Here is a 17,560-nt window from a genome sequence, read left to right on the forward strand (position 1 = left end):
TAAAGACATCTGTTGGATCTGATTGTGCGTTACACTGAGGTAATTCTGTGTTATGCCTGGCAATAATAGCAGTGAAATGTTTTTTTTTATTATTATTTTTTAAGTGATGCTGGTTTCCCCAGGGTGTGAGTGTGCCCTGTGATGGGCTGGTCCCCCATCCTGGGTTGTTCCCTGCCTCGTGCCCATTGCTTCCGGGATAGGCTCCGGACCCCCCCGCGACCCAGTAGGATAAGCGGTTTGGGAAATGGATGGATGGATGGTTTCCCCAGGTTTGTGGGCCCTTGTCGCAGGGTGACAGTGAAACGCAGCTATCAGGTGATTAATTCCTGCGTGCGCCTGTTGTGCTTACTGATAGTTAGACCTGCCATGGGATTAATTGCATGTGATTATTTACTAATGAATTACATCGTCAGTTATTGCCATATTTACCAATTTAGTTTTCATACTTAAACCATTGTATGAAACCATCATTGTACAGATGAACTATTAAAAAAAACATCAAACGAAGGACTTGAAATTTAAGGAAAGTAAGTCATGATTATAAACGTAGCTTGCAGTGAGGGTCAACATGAGATAACTGCGAGAGTTCCGAAGAGGCCAGGTGATCCGTGCCGGAATTGTAGGTATACTAGTCTGCTATTTGGTCTGCAAACTGAGAACTTAATGTGTCAAGGGGAGAATTCTCAATGCAGGCAGGCTGCTTCAGCAAAGAGGAGCAAGTCAAAGCTCACTGACAGTGATAGACATTTGACAGGATTGGTTTTAAACGCCAGTATGCCCTCAAAAATTACCATATGTTGTGAGCTTCAGAAGGTTGGAGTGCAGTTTGGGAACCACTTGTATAGAAGTCCAATGGACTGAGACACACAACCCAGTGAGAGGAGCACAGAGTCTTGCACCCCTAAGCAGTGGGCTGATGGATCATCTTCCCCCGTTTTCCTACATCTGCATGGCTTTGGAGCCGATAGGTGCCTTCAGCCCACTATGGAGGACCTGCAGTGAATAAATAAATTATTGTTCATGGCAATGACTGTATTCTAAGAAGGATGTAAGCTGTACTGAAGGCTGGCCCCACTTCTTGCTAGGTCTTAGAAATTAATAAATCGTTAGATAATTCCATTATATTGTCCACTCCATGCATGTCTAAGATGCTGCCTCGGGACCTGAAAGTCAAGTTTTTGCGTTTTATATTCGCCAGGCTGCCACCTGTCCCGATCCCTGCGTTTCTACTGCTCTCTCATGCTGACGCATTGCAGTCTATTCTCAAGAAGAGCATGTGTGATTTTTTTTTTTTTAGGCTGTACTGTTTGAGATTCGCACACTAAATATATGTCTGTGTATGGGTGCCTACCCCCCCCCCCCCCCCCCCCCCCTTCAGTTGTGGCACTGCACCTCATTGTGTCCCACCACAGAACGGGCCACTGCTGTGAGCAGGGCTGTCACATTGTCATCCTCTGGGTTTGGCTGCAGATGCCCCCCCCCCCCCCCCCCAGCCACCTGCCCGAGTCGATACCCCTGCAGAGGTGTTTCCACAGCTCTGTGTGAGTTTGCCCTCTGTGTCGCTTTTTGTTAATAAATCGATAGGACTGTTAAACAGTCGCTCATTTTGTTTTTCTTTTTGCTTGGTCACCAACCATGACAGTCTGATCACGGCCCCGGCTGAAGACGATCGAGTCCTTTATTGAAATGTGTGCGGTTTATAGTAAACCATGTAGGTTGCACGGATCATAAATGTTAACACCCAGTCCTGTGTGGAGTTTCTTCAAACTTCAGGCTTGGGACCAACAAAAGGCTTGCAGTAAGATTTGAAAAGTGAGTTCTTACAGTCACTAGTCTGGTTACTTAAGAGCCTTGAATCCCCAGGTCAGGCAGTGTAACCCAGTGGTACAATGACACACCTGAAGACTGTAGGTTTGACTCCTGGTTGGCTCGCACATCTCCTTTGGGGAGTGTTGTGTGGCTTGGCAGGTTAGGATCGGAAGGTTGCTGGGTTGAAACCCGGGGTCGGCAGACTGATATCGCCGTTGGGCCCTTGAGCGAGGCTCTTAACCCCTCCTACGGTGCTTCATAAGTGCCAGATAAACGGCAAGACTCTGTGCTCAGACCCCAAGCTTTGCTCTCGCCTCCCTGTTTAAGGAGAGCAGAATGCGATATGTGAAAGGCAGCATTTCGATGTACCTGTACTTGGCAGATAAGCCATCGTCTCGTTTCTTGTTCCATTCTCGTTTTTTTTTTTTTGTCACCTTCTATAGGAATATGGAGAGGCGTGTTTTTTTAAGGCTGAATTGTAAGGCAGCATATCTTTTGAATAACTTGCTGCAGACACTGCCGGTGGGTCGCTGGATCACGTGCCGTATGCGAGCTCCTGTACAGCAGCCCTGCTCTCAGAATGCGGCATCTCCTCTCTTAGTGGAGGGCAGGTATCGTTCTCCTCCAGCATGGGGTCTGAGAGCAAGGGGGGGGGGAAGAGAAATACAGCCCCCGACCCCCACAGTCTTTCCCAGCCCCCTCACACTCTCCACATGCATCTGCCCGCTACAGAGCCCCCTTGTGGCCTTGTGAGGTGGAGGAGTGGGCCACTGATGGGCGTGAGGGTGCTGTTTTAGCATTGTGGCCACAGGGCATAGTTAGGGGAGGGGGCCTACCATACAGAGCCACTTTGCATTCTGCGCACGGCGCCCCCTGCACACCACATCACCCATGCGACGTCGCATGCAGTGGCGACACTAAGCACCGGGTCTCTGTAAACACGCCCGGAACGTTTTCATTTCTTACGAGTGGGTCACCTTGAACCTTCAGTCTGGTGTAGAATGTGCCGGAATTAGGAAGTCTGAACAGAAACGTACAATGCAAACAATGAGTCCTGCAGTATGTGTACACCTGCGCCCCCCCGGACTTAGTCTGTATAGAGTGAGATTGTCACCACAGTAGATTAGCACCTTCACTTGGCTAATATTTGTGGTAGCAGCTAATGCAGTTATTACGGTAAGAGGAGCGTAGAGGGGGAGCCGGCAGCCTGCGGGTCGTGGCTGCTGGTTCTGCTCCCAGGGATGCACTGTGGTCGTACCCGTGACCCAAAAATGCTCAGGAAATGTAAACAAACACCAGAACACGCAGCTCTCTAGTGATGTACATAATCTATTCCACAAACCCTTACGTGAGTCGCATTTCACATAAGATGGACTTGCCTTTCCATACCATTCGGGACATCCTATAGACGCACTAAAGAACACATACTAAATAAATGAAAGATAAACTTACTTACAGGCGTATGTCGCCTTTTTGCATTAGCGAGTCCATAAATACTCTGATATTTTTTTCACAAGTCCAGAGTTACTGTGTTAGTTTAACCTGAGTCAGGAGCTGCCTGCGTATTTTAAAGAAGCATTTTGAGGCGGTTTCCGTGACGAGACGTCGTATTTGACAGCAATAATTAGTAGAAACTATAAAGCTACAGAATTTCCTTGATTTTAGATCAAGTACCTGCCTGGGACATATATGCACACGTGCACACACACACAAACACACACACACACACACACACACACAAGCGCACACACACACACACAAGCGCACACACACACACACACAAGCGCACACACACACACACAAGCGCACACACACACAAACGCACACACACAAACACACACACACAAGCGCACACACACACAAGCGCACACACACAAACGCACACACACACGCGCACACACACGCGCGCACACACAGTGTCTCAGACGTCCTCCATGCCACTGAGAGTCTGATAGCTGCAGTCCACTGGCACTGGGGGGCCGCGTTTCCACAGTGCAGAAAACCCCCCATGACATTGCGATTTGACGCTTATCCTATTGGCCCCCCCATCCGCATTCCCAGGCTTTAGCCATTAGCTTGCTGTCAGAAGGCCTCGCCTGACTTGCAGCTCCTCCTGGGGGGGCCTGTTCACCCTGCGGCTGGCTGCTCCGTCCACCACCTCCCTTCTTAAATGCGCTTAATTGGGAGGATAGAGGCAGCAGGCAAGACCTGAGCCAGGGGTAAATCAGGGATTATCTCCTTTCATGTCGCAGATATTAAAGATTAAGCCCGGACTCCTTTCTGCTCTTGATTTGTGGCCTCGGGGGATTTCCCCCCCCCCCACGCACCCCCATCACCCAGTGCTTGAAAACTGCCTCAAGGCAGGAACCCAGCCACTATCAAATCACCACCAAGGCCTGATGCTATTTAGCCATCGATTTTTATTTGTATTTATTTATTTATTTATTTGAATTACCCCCCCCCCATAGTCAATAACAGGAACATGTGTGGACATCTTGAGCTTCCCCCACGTTACGTAAATACTCGTGAATTGCCCACCCTGAGCGGCAGCTCTGAATGAACGTAGCAGGAAACGAAAGATCACAGATCTTATCAGAACCTGGGAGTCACTGATGATGCTGACAGGTTGGTGTTCACTGCCTCGTCTGTTCTCAAAAAAAAAAACAAAAAATGGCACTCAACAGGGGATGTCGCTAGCCCCCCACCCCCAAAACATGTACGCTGATTGGTTTAAAAGTGTGCTCTCATTCATTTTCAATAAAATTACATGAAGACTTACTCCCCCTTTTCATAAATCCTTAGCAGTGCTCCTGGAACTTGGCTCTTTAACCACCTCACGCTGTCTCCACATGTAAAGGTTGGGTAGTGCGGCTGTAATTGGGTTGGTGATCTCTGTGAGGTAGAATGCAGGCTGGGGAGGAAGCAGTTGTTTTTTTTTCTCTCTCTCTGGATCATTTGTTTTACAAAGTGTGGAAGATCACTGGAACTCCTGTACTGCCACTGTTTGGTCTGGAATACAGATCTGCATGTATTTCGGTATTTATTTATCCGCCTTTTTCATAGGGCATCCATTTTTTCCAGGGCAAAAGAGTAAAACTTTGTAACCTACCATTTAATACAACATTGTATTTATTATGTATGATTCTCTGTTGTGGTATGACATGTAGCTGTTAATGGACGCCATGGTTTTATTTATATGGCCTTAAAATGAACCAGCTTTTGCAGAACTGCAATGCCGTGCGACCCCATTCATCCCACTGCTTACATTCACTGTCACTGACACTGCCAGAGTTAACCTGCTAATATAACTGGATGTTCCTTCTGCGGTAATTTAAGTTAAGTCGATACTGAAGGAAACTACAGTAGCTTCTTCCCGGGAAACGTCAACCTTTGAGCTACCAGTTGCACGTCTTTTGACTATTATGGTCCCAGCTTTCATCAAATCTTTGGGGAAAAACCTGCCTCTTAACAGCGAATAAACCTACAGGATGTGGGAATTGGAAGATGGACCGTAGTGATTTTATCAGCACCCTTATGCTGGGACAACAAACAAAACCAGTGCTTCCAGTGTCTCTCCAAATACAAATACCTGCTTTATAATCCAATGCAGTTGGTTCCAGTAGAGTAGAGGGTTTTGTCCCATGATCTTCTCCCTTCCCTGAAGCATCCATGTCTTCCCCACTTGTCTCTCGTATATCGACTGGGTTGCCCCATGGCATGATGGGATGCCATGGCATTTGGCAGTTTGCAGAAGATACTCAATAACTGCCTCCACATACAAACATGGCCTGAAAAATTCTACCAAATGCCACCCTCCCCCACCTTCTCCAAAGCTGCCTTTATCCACACTCTCATACTCAAGGGTGCCCCCTAGTGTTTGGGTCCCTGAAAGCCTTCCCCTTTTCTTGCCCAGTATGGGCAGTCCTGACAGCCACCATGACCTGTTGGCTACTCTGAGGTGCACCCAGAAGTTCTTCTTGGAGGTCCCAGTGAGCTGGATTTCAGGCACCGCTCAAAGGTACCAAACTAGCTTAAGTCCTTAAGCCACTGGCAATCCTGCAGTCCAGCATCGACTCTCAAGAGCTTCAGGCCTTAACGCTTCTTAACGGTGCTCCTCAAACCTGCTGGGATTTGGAAACATGCTGCCGTCAGTGGTTAGCTGTCTGTGTTCGCTGTGCGAACCATTAGCCTGCTGACTGCTGACATCTTATGTAAGGTGACGGATAAGCGGATTGCTTTTATAGGGGCTGCAAAGGACAGCTGCCCCCAGTCCAGGTGGGAGCTCCTCATGCCCGAGTGCATGTGGAACCAGCAGCCACAAAAACCACATCTGCTCTATACGGCAGAACTTCAGGATGAGGGTTCTAAAGGGTTCCTCGTGGTTATACATGTAGACGCATGAAAGTAGATCTTGGCGCCTGCTCACCACTACATCTTCTCATATTCTTTCACAGTATCTTGCAGTTTAGTATGCAGCACAGTAGCCTTCTGTATGTGTATGTGTGTGTGTGTGTGTGTGTGTGTGTGTGTGTGTGTGAGAGAGAGACACACACACACAAAAATACCCAAAAGTCTAATGTTTTGTCAGGTTAGGGTTAGAGCTGGGTAGGGGTTAAGGGTGATTCAGATTAGGGTTTTTCCCATAGAAATGAATGGAAGGTCCCCGTTTAGATAGGCATGCAAACGTGTGTGTGTGTGTGTGTGTGTGTGTGTCAGAGAGAGAGAGAGAGAGGGAGAGAGAACACTCTGCAATGGACTGGAACCCCACACTGGGCGTCCCCTGCTTCCTGAGACAGGTTCCTAGCTTGCTGCAGAGGATAAGCGGCCATGTGATGGATAGATGATAGGATCTGTCCACCCACGGCTTTGTGAGGCCTCTCTCTCCACCCCGGCTGTCACTGCCAGAGGGACAGAGGAAGCACAATGATGCTAAAGCCAGCGCTAACCCATTAGCCGGGCTCCTGTGCCGTGTTTCCATTATGCTAAGCAGCTGCACCGGGAGGCTGGCCTGTCGGTGTGGGTGTCACAGGGATATTCTGGGGAGATGGCTGCTCTCAGCCTCCACATGCACCGTCTTTCAGCTGCATATCTGCACCTGTAGCTCTGAAAGAAATATGGAAGTTGATGGAGACATTTAAGATACATACAAAGCACGTATTTAAAATGGAATATATTTCATTAATTTAAATAATAAGGGAGTTCATAGTAAATGGGGTTGCTTATTTCACTTCAGGTCAGTCTGCTTTGTTTGACGTTACTTGCTGAGAACTTCCTTCGCTCACTTTAGTCCTGGTAGAGGCAATCATAGACTGGATTATCCAGTACAGAATAGGATCTGAGCCCAGTGATATCTTTCTCCTTCATCTGATTTCATTTCAGTTTATTCTTTGTAGCGCCTTTCACAACAGTCGCCCCAAAGGCACTTGGTGAGAGAGTGTGGCAATCCATCAATTCACCAGTTATTCAAAATCTTGGATAAAATCTTCTCCCACTTCTTCTGGGATGCAGGGACTCTGAGCAGGTCTGCTCCTGTGAGCTTCCAGGGCTCCCGGAATTCCGTATCGTGTATCATTTAGCTGCAGGTAGCATGCCGGACATTCTGGATAACAGCGATTAAGGTGAGGTCACCTCCGTTCCGTGGGATCAGTTAGGAAACGCAGGCCTTAGCGAGCAGGGAAATGGTCCTTTTCTGTTTCTCTGTGTTTACTCTGCATTGATGGTCACAGAGCTTAACAAACCAGTGTTTGGGACTGGAAAAGCTTTGGGTTTTCTCCACTGTGCCCACTGTCATTGACATTCAGTCTGTGAGAACCGCACTCATTCATACTCATTTCTGTTGTCACAGACATCACGTTGATGCTCTGTAGTGATTTTCACTGAGTAGCGCTGAGAGCAGCGGTCGCAGGATTAGTAAGGCAAGGGCAGCATCAGATTCGTCGGTATTTTCCATCCGGGGAGAGGGATAAACTGAACATTCTCATTCTTTGCAATTTCACAAACCCTCAATTCTACAATTCCCACTGTGCATCGTCGCATTTTGCTAGCCTGCTGCATGCACACTACGGCATGAATATCTTACTGGAGTCTCGCACATTTTCACCCCCTTAGTTGGAAGCGTCTGAAATGGGTTGTGAAATGAAAATCTGTTTCCTGGTCATACATTCGCGGTTTGTTTTGCAGTTGTATGCTTAGGTGGTTTTTAAACTTATTTGCTGGATATTGTTCTGGTTATTAGCAATTCATCTAAGCGCCTTTAAGTCACTACCTGCTGATTTATGCCTTTTAATTGCGCACAGAAAAGGTAACATTTATGAAAGTTTAAGGGTGGTGGGTTGGCTTGTGGCTTTGACTCCCCCCCCCCCCTTGGTCATGTGTGTGGGTGTGTCTGCATGTTGTTCCCACGTTGGTCCAGGATTTCTCTACATCCTCCGGTTTCCACTGTCCAAAGGCAGTTAGGTGACCAGATGTCTCTGATTTGTGTATAATATAGGTGTAAGTGTGTGTGATTTGTGATGGTCTGACATCCTGCCATCTGCTTTGTGCATCCTGTGTTTTTTGGGGTAGGGCTCCAGGATCATTACTGCCCTCTACTGGCTAAGCGGCTTGGAACGATGAACAGTCATTGTCATTGGTAGCATCAACTGAATACAAAATTCGGCATTTATGAAAGGTGAATTGAATTGTAGGTTCATTGAATTTAACAAATTATGCCACAGCAGTTGCCACAGGCAGTATTCAATCCCAACATGACCTGGGTGATTTGGTACAATCAAAAAGATCTATAGAGAATACAGAACTCTGCCACAGATAAAGGTCCAAATGGACCGGCTCAGTGTCCAGTGAATGCAGTGTCTGTGCCTGCCAGGTCTCGGAAATGTCACTTTTCCGTTTCATTGGGGGTCCGGCGCTGGGGGCCGGCAGGCTCTGGCACGTTTGGCCACGTGAGAAAGGTAGACAGCAGGAACTGGTAAGAATGGCGCCGTGAACGAGGACGGTGATGGACAAAGAGACAGAGTCGGTGCTGGGGCAGAGCGCCATGTTAAACGCTCCTTGCAGGTGAGTCTGTAACATCTGAAGAGGAGATATTTAGTGGCCTCTCTGGATGGGTGCAGTGACACAGTTATGGATATAATCCTGTATTCAGCTGGCTGCAGTTGCCTTATGTTCAGTTTGCTATTCGAGCCTTTGTTATATATGCTGATGATCACCTTGTTTATGCAGATACTCTTATTTAAAGATCATTCCAGATCAAGCTGCTAAATTCAACATATGCTGTTGAATTGGTAGATGCAGTGGGACACAGATTACAAAGCTGATCCTAAGAGGTTATCTGAGCAGATTTGGAGTAGGTTTGTACGATAATGGCCTGCTTACTTGCTGAGGATCGCTTCCAGGCATGGTAGAGCCTGCTGGGTACCCTGGTCATTCTTTATTTTCTTGGTGTGGCCGCCAGGACAGCTCGGGGTCATTTCAGCCAGGTCTGGGTCATCCGGGTGCACACTGCTTCCTGCTCTGAAACAGGAGCACACCGCAAGGTTACTGTGAATGCGACACCCTGCTGTCGCCGGCTAAAAATACCGCCTTCGCTAGAATGTTTCCATTACCCCTCAGTCCTCACGACGCATGTCAGGAACTGAGAGCGATTCGGCTGAGTCTACGCGATCCGGCATGGTCTCCCGCCCCCTCCCAGCCAGATTGTCATCAACCATCACACTGCAGTAAGCGCGACCCCGTCCGGTAGTACATTCGTCCCACCACAGACCATCTCGCATTACACAACTGGGCTCTGGCCTGGCCAAACTAGCCTGGCACAGGACACGCTGAAGTGCAGAAAGCAGGCCGTGCCCATGTCTGCAGCTGGCGTAGCGTGTGCGTCGTTGCGAACTTGCTGGTCTGTTACGGCCCTGCAGATTGAGCCTTTAAAATCAAACGATGCCCCCACGATGGGATCGCGCACGCGCCCACAAACGCTTCCAGCTCATCATGGGGGGAATAACCTTTGAGCAGAGTGTGATGTTTAATTGTGACTCACCAGCATGGAGATACTATCTCACCTTAGAGATCAAAGGCAGAACTCTTACATCTCCCCCGTTACAAAGACCAGATTCACCGAACGCTCCGAGACGGCGTGGTGGACGAAGCCTTCAGCCTTCGTGTGTCACGTAGGCACAGGACCGTATGCTCCCATCCCAGACTGCGCCAGACAGCACATATGGCTGCCTCCCGACGCAGTTACCTGCTGTGGCCAGGCGGGGGCCATATTCTCTAGTGACAAGGGGCCGGGATGAGCGACGGCCGGAGATGCCTCACCTACGCCTTTGTGGTGACCTCACAAGTGCCTCTGGCGCCCCCCCCATTGGCTTGCGGTCCCCTCCTGGCACATGTCACCGTTTTGCTTCTGTCAGCCCTGTATCGCCACGGCAACCTCCGCAGGAATGACACTGTCAGAAGATCAGGAGGACTATGTCGGTTAGGGTTATGGGTCAGACGTTCAGGTGCCATGGGGGGGGGGGGGGGGCGCGTGATGCTCCATAAAGGGCCGAGTACATCCTAATGCAAGGGTGCAACAGCATGGAGCATTCTGGACACATGCGGGCTTGGAGAAGCCAGCTGTAACTGGTGGTGCACAGCCTCTCACACTGGATCCATTGTGTATCCAAACAAAAAGGCTTCAGAGCTCCATGGTCCAGAGGAACGTGACGGATGGACGGTTTCTGGGATCTAGCTCTGCCGTGGGGAGTGATCCAGCTTCTCCCCCACACGCTAAATGGAGCCGAACATGATGTTGCTGTTTTTTAACCTGGTGGTGGCCAGTGTGGTGGGGGGTCAGTCTCTTGGTTTTTGAGCATTAAGCTACCATAAACTTGAGTCAGCACTGTTCTTTTCCAGACAAAATTCAGTGGGGGGGGATCTTCCCTCCCCTCGCTGTCTCTTCAGTTGTCTTGATGGCACAGATTTCACAAATCTAGGGAGCTCTCAGATTAATCTCTGGTATTTCCCGTTGCCAGACAGAGCCAGGGAGATCATCCGCTGCCACGCGGCTCCCGGTCATGATACTCGCTTTATAACGTCTGATCTAATCAGGCCCCTCCCAGCAGCCACCGGCAGCGGAAAGGGCCGGAATCCACAAAAACTTACCGTAAGAGCCGGCTGGTGCACGCTGCCTGCCAGAGATGGCCGCTTTCTGGTCCGCGGAAAGGTCCCGCTCGTTAATCTCCCTCGAGTCGTCACCTGTGTCCGCCCGCATTATTATGGGAATAATCCCGCTGTTTAGGCCAGGGTGAGTGTAATTATGTTTTAAATGTCGCTTTTGCAAACCTGCGCAGAGCAGGAAGCTCGGCCACGTGGAAAGTCAGCCAGCGAGACCGTAACTCTGCACTTTGGCGCAATTTTGCAGTCCACCGCCGTACAGAACGTGCCTGAGTGCTGAGTAGTTCATTCGCAATGCATGACCAGTGTTTACACATACGGTTTTAATGACCCTGGCGGTGTCGAAAAGGAACAGGGCTGCCTATACCAGCTAGCTGGAGGTACAGCAACAGCAGGGCCCTGGGTTCGGGTGTGAGTTGGTGTTCCCATGGCAACTGGTCACCGCCCATGTTCAGAGAGGCCTTGTAATGAAATGCAGCTGGCTTTTATGGGAATAAATAACGTGTTGGACCATTACAGTGTGTCCTGTGGGTGGATTAACTGGGCGGAGTAACGGAGTGGCAAAGAAGAACTTCAGGAGGGATATCTGTGTTATTGGTGCCTCTGGGGTTTTATATGTATTTTTTATTTTTTTTGTTGGGGGGGCTTTTACTAGTAATAGTTTTTTGCTTATTATATGGACATCGTCTGTACAGTATTTCCTGTTTTGGGTAAAAAAAAGCTGCCCATTTAAACCCTTCTGTCTTCCATGCTTATCCTGCTCTGGAACCTGTTGCACTACGCAGTTGCACATCTGGTTTATCGACATAAACCATTTGTTTTGTGAATCAAAGACGGACCCCAAGTCTACTAAAAGCGGCGTCTGTAAATGATTAAGAGCATATTCTTTACGGGGTGTTATGTCGTTAAGTGGTGATTACGGTACTGCTGTTTCCTATTAAGGCTTCGCTCCAAGCCGGTAACCCCTTGGTAACCATAACAACCAAAGCGCGAACATATTCCGATAAGAATGCAGTTATTGTAGCGTCTCAATAAAGGCATGAAACCCTTTGTTAAGTGTACAGAAACAGGGAGAAGTCAAAGGGCGAGATATGGGAACTGAGGACTCGTAAGCTCTCCCCAGACTAGTATAAAATGGTTTTCGTGCGTTCCATGTCCACATGGCGTCCTAGGATTGTGATTGGTTGGGCTCAGCATAGCTTAGCCCCCTGAGCAGTACTGGGGAAAGGCACTGTTGAGGGTCACAGATTCCTCCTAGGGTCCCAGCATAGGGTCAGCCAATCGTATGGCACCCCTGGAGCTGGGGCTCAAGCCCACCGACATGGGGACGGGGCTCGAACCAGCAACCTTCCGATCAGGGGCACAGAGATTTAGCCCGTGGAGCCACTCACCGCCATATAGTGCACCATAATGGTGAGGATTTCACTGAGTAAAGTGTTTATGTTTTTGCTGGTAGCACAGGAAGTTCCCCAGGAACGCCCCCCCCCCCAATCACTTCCACCCTCAACAGACTCACTTGACTCCCTTCATCACCCGCATAGCTCCGTTCTCCAGACTGCGCAAACCGGAGGCATCCAGTGGATCCCAAATGCCGCTAGCCAAGTCCTGCGAAGAGAGGGGCGCATCCCAGGAATGGGCGTGTGCAGCAGAGGGGCCGAAAGGGCAGACGGGGTCGAAACCCGCGACCTGACAGGTGGAAGAGGCTGCCTTTTAAAGCTGATCAGACACATCCCGGCGCAGAGACTCAAGGTGCAGTCCAGGGTGGAAAAACCTGCGACTTCCAGACTAGAGCTCGTTGATCAGTGGGAGCCGCGGCTTGCGGAGCGGAACCAAGCTGGCGTCTGACGACACCTGCAGCAACCTCAACCCCTCCCAAGCAGACACAGGCATCAAAAGAGAGAACCACCAGTTTGGAGCTAAAAATATGCATCGTCTGAGAGTGTCACTTCAGGTCTGTCTAACTGTAATAAGGGCGTAGTGCATGTCTGTAGGACGGCACACTGGTCTCTCCCCTCAAGCGTCAGAGGACCCAGACTGCCGGCCCGTGCGTGTGCGTGCGCATGTACCCTGTGAGGGGCAGGATCCAGGCTGTACTGACTTGTACCTTCTGCCTCCTAGTATAGGTTCCGAGCTGGATTGGGATTTAAAAACTATCCATGGATTTTGGGGTACCCCATGGTAAATTTTGCCAAGGGGTTGGGTTCCGGAAAACGCGCGATATGCCAGGTTGCCAATCCAGCCCTGACTGCAACCCTGTATTTGATAATCAGCTATTGAAGATTGATAAACGTAAGTTAGCAGCTATAACCTGTCACGTGTAAGACCCTCATATATTCTTAGTATGCAGGAGTGTGGTTATGGCCCTCTTATGCGAACGTGTGGCATAGTGCTCGCGTGTTGGGGCTCCATGGTAGTGCAGTGGGCTTCTCTGAATGATCAGCGTTAATTTGGACCGGTCGGCTTTAGCACAGCTTTGTATGATGACTACGCTTTCCACTGTTGGACTTTGCTCCGTTAGAAAGCAACTGCTCTGACATCAGATGCCGTGGGAGTGTGAACTCAGCGGGCAGGAGACGGGCGACGCCGTCTTTGTGCCATGCGACAGTGTTTACTTCCTAACGGGCAGAAGGGAAAACAAGAGGAGGAAATGAAAAACCCAATTCGGAAAATATCGAGACGATCTCGCTGTGCCGTCCGCCGCATATGGCAGGCACTGCAAGCTGTCGTCGCATTCGGAGACGCATTTGTGTTTACTGCGTCCCTTGGAGCCACTTATCTGAATAAGTGGCTTGTGGTAGGAAACCTTGGTCCATAGTTGAAGCAAAGACGCATCTTTTTACGGATTAATATTGCACTCACGTATGGGGGGATTATTCTGCCATCGCACAGCCAAAATAAATCAGCCAAAATAACATGATAAATAGGTTGGGCTGCAGTTTAGGTTTAAATAAGGATTCATCTTTCATCCACACCCTGGTGTCTGAGCTGAATGGAAAAGACTGCGCAGAAAGTGGATTTTAAATCGTACCCTCACTTCTTTCCCGCACAATCTTTCTGTATTCAATTTCAGATATAAATTGCAAATACTTTCGGCCCTGGAACTGTAGCTTTCCCCGTTAACCTCCTCTTGGCCGTCAGCGTAAACCGTTGGGGGGGTCCACAATATCGGCTCCCCCGGTGAGTTTGTTTTGCTTGTTTGCAGTCAGTCCGGGAGAGCAGAATGAGCCAGTCTGGTGTTTTGGTAATTTTTTCCAGTTGGGATATTGGTCTATCAGCCGGAGTACTGGAGGAAACCTTATATTATGAATCTGTATCCTGCACCCTGCTCCTAAGCGAACGGTGATATTTCACTCTTTTTCACGATGGGCTGGCGTTTGTTTTTTTATTTTTTTTTGTCGATGTGGGAGGAAACGCTGAATGTTTCCTCCAGCAAGCCCATGTGTTTATCAGCTGCCACTGAGATTCGATGGCCCTTATCTCTGCTGTACGGCTCCTTTCCCGTGCCAGGATGTCAGCGTCTGTCGAGGGCCGTGTTGTAATCAGGGGAGCTCATAGCCGATGCTCCCCCCCCCGTCATGACAAGCGTGGGCCAGATTAATGCCCAAGACCTTGGCTCGCCGCTGTACATCCACCCAGCTCGACTGTGCAGAACCGCTGTGACCAATCCCCTAATTCTCTCCCCCCTGTCTCTACCCATAATGGGTCCTCAAGTCCCATAAATATCTGCAGTGTTTCTCAGCAGTTAAGACCTCGCCGCTGTCAGTGCTACTGGGAATGACAGTACAGGCAAACTGGATCTGAACTCAAGTGTGCGTTTCCATCGTTTTGTGCCTGTACTGTACCTCACTGCATTCGCTAACGGGGTGTTCCTCTGTATCGTCTATTATGGCTTCCAGGTTGGAAGTCCTGACTGTGCTCTTTTGCCGGATGGCATCCCGGTCACTGTTTGAGAGTTCTAACCCCGTGGGGTATCTCATACCTTCGGGAAGTGGACTATCTGAGAGCCCCTTGAGGTATGTAGACAGCCCAGCGAGTACACGGTCTCCCCACCGGCTCTCCACGCTCCCATATCGGCTGCTCTCAGGCCACACTGCTGCAACACCCGCATCTTATCTGTAACTAGCCTGCCTGGTGTAATACACCTACCGGTATTATACTAACAATGATGATTCACCCGCATTCATCCTGTAAAGGCATCTAAGTCTCCCAGGGAGCCCTGGATGCCTGCTTATGGCTCCCTACCCCTGCCCCACCTCACCACCACCAATCCCTAAGTGTCCTGCCTCACCGGGGATCATACAACCTGTTGTGACTGTCCAAGTGACTCGGGCTGCTCAGAGACGTTATTTCAGACCTTTTTCAGGGTCTGGTAATCTAGAGGATTCCTCAGTGTACAGTACCTGTGCGTCATACCATCCAGAACAGTTATGTTTGTTAACCTGTGATAAAAAGCACATTTAACGCCCTAGCGTACTCATGTTGTTTATCGACTTGCATTTGGGGCATTTAAAAATCCCCCCCCCGATCCGAAACTTTCTGTCACTAAATGTCAGTTGCCAGGTGGACAGGCCTTACAGTGATCTGGTACATATTACACATGTGTCCCTCGTGTCTCTCTCTTCCTAATTATGGTTGTAGCGTAGCATTGGTTGCAGAGTTGAGTGTCATTGTCTTTTGGGTGAAGGTGCACTCTCAGGAAAGCGATCGATGAAAAGCACTGGGAAAGGCCTGGCGCCCCTAATTTGATACCCCTTAGTGGATCTGTTAGTTGTGGACGTTAGATTCCCCTTGTCGTTCGCTGTGGTCACGATAAGAAACCTGTTTCCATTTTCACCCACGTTTCTTTGACGGAATTCAGCATTACGCATGCATCCGTGCCGTTTTGACTGATTGGCCAGTCGGGACTGACCATGACACGTCACCTGGTCACTTTGTCAAGTCACTCGGACAGGCGGCTGCTGAGGAACAAGACTGGTTTGAATCGATGGGGAAAGTAAAGCTAAATAACCTATAAGATGAGGCTCTTGCCTGTTATGCTATGCAGGGCTGTTATGGGCATATTCACAAACTACGGTATCAATACCTTATGTCTCATAACTGGAGGGTTATGGCCAGGGAGGACCCAGTTCCCAACACCTGTCTGGTTGCACTGGAAGCTTTTAGTACGTCTGGTTCCATTACACTGTGAGGGTGCTGATGTTGCTCTGATCTACTGAGATGAACCTGTCACAGTCTTCACTGCCACCAGTGAATGCCAATGAATTCAACAGCATAGTGAAGAATATAGTGCTATGAACAACCAACCAGTCAATCACTATAGTGAGTATGACTGGCCTAGACTGGGCAGGAGTGTCTGCTTTTTACATGACTGATGTAAAACAAGGCTGGGATCTCTTTGTGCTTTGTGTCTGTCAGGTTTGCTTTCTCACATCTTGGTGATTTAAAAAAAAAAAAAATTCTCTCCTTCACCGACTGATATCATGACTAGGCATGTCCTCACATTGGGTGTCAGGCTGTCGGGGTCTTTGATGTCCTGAACTGAGACCCGGCATTTGGGTTTCAATCTTGTAACGTGAGCTCCGAGTTGGCATTGCTTTAGCAAATGTGTTTCCTGAGCTGTGAATTTCAGTCTGTCGTCGTCTGTTGTCTTCCAGAACCGTCTGTGCACCAGAGACAGAAGCCAGCGACAGACGTTTGCTATAAAACTGACATAACAAGCCTGATGGATTTCAACACCCCGGATTCTTCTCTGGACAAGAGTAAGGCTCGGCTCTCTTCTCTGCTCTCCTCCGGCTCTTGTGAGCTGAGGTTTGAACGGTCAGGTGAAAGATTCATAAGTCACGCTCAACCTCAGGGCTACTGAGCTGCAGACAGGTGCGAAAAGCGAAAGCTGAAGGCCAGTCTGTGCTCGGATGTCTGGGTGCTGCTGCTGCTCATTCTGCATTCAGACGCTCCATCTTTTTTCACTGTTGCTTAGCCCATGCCCAGCGGGAAGGATACCCTGGGCCTGTTTGGGCATTTTTAGGGGTGCAGGCCTACAGAACCAGTATGGAAGTTTGTTAGCTGAGCCAGCAGGAAGCGGATGGAGGGACCAGGCTGACACATGGCTGACGGTTCTGCTCATCCACCAGTAGAGGGCATACCACTGGGTCTATGCTGCTGTGTGTGTGAAAATCGTACAGGAAGGCCATGTGTTTGGAGGTCACTGTGTCCTCTTAATCACTCAGTTACCAAAATCACACATAACTGAAAGCCTGAAGGCTCCAGCTCCTATACTCTGTGTTTTTGGAAGCAATTAAATGTAAATATGAGCCAGATGAACCCTGCCTGGGTTCATTTCGAGAGCCCAGTTTGATATAAAGACTTAATCAGAGAAGGAGTGCAGATTAAGGGGCCATAATTTGTACTGGGGGGGGGGGAGTCAACCTTATAATTAGCTAATGCTTCGAATTGGTGAGTGACAGGAGAGAGGGCACTACAAGAACCAATCAGCTTTCAGCTGGGGCCAATATGCCTGCGGCCCCGCCCCTGTACATGCCTTGCGCTTCATTATTTGCCGGATTAGGGAGCGTGTTCGATTCGATGCGGGGGCTGGATAATG

The 17,560-nt window shown here is 49.2% G+C and overlaps 1 protein-coding gene across 1 annotated transcript in view; it reads left to right on the top strand.

Moving 5' to 3' along the window:
• kazna (kazrin, periplakin interacting protein a) overlaps window positions 1-17,560 on the top strand; it is a 192,746-nt gene that overhangs the window by 123,904 nt on the left and 51,282 nt on the right. The window contains exon 5 of the mRNA XM_049017120.1: window positions 16,614-16,718. Within this exon, the coding sequence (XP_048873077.1) occupies window positions 16,614-16,718 (105 nt within the window). The remainder of the gene's footprint in view (window positions 1-16,613; window positions 16,719-17,560) is intronic.

Source organism: Brienomyrus brachyistius, chromosome 6 (assembly GCF_023856365.1).
Source record: "Brienomyrus brachyistius isolate T26 chromosome 6, BBRACH_0.4, whole genome shotgun sequence".
Classification (NCBI taxonomy): Eukaryota; Metazoa; Chordata; class Actinopteri; order Osteoglossiformes; family Mormyridae; genus Brienomyrus; species Brienomyrus brachyistius.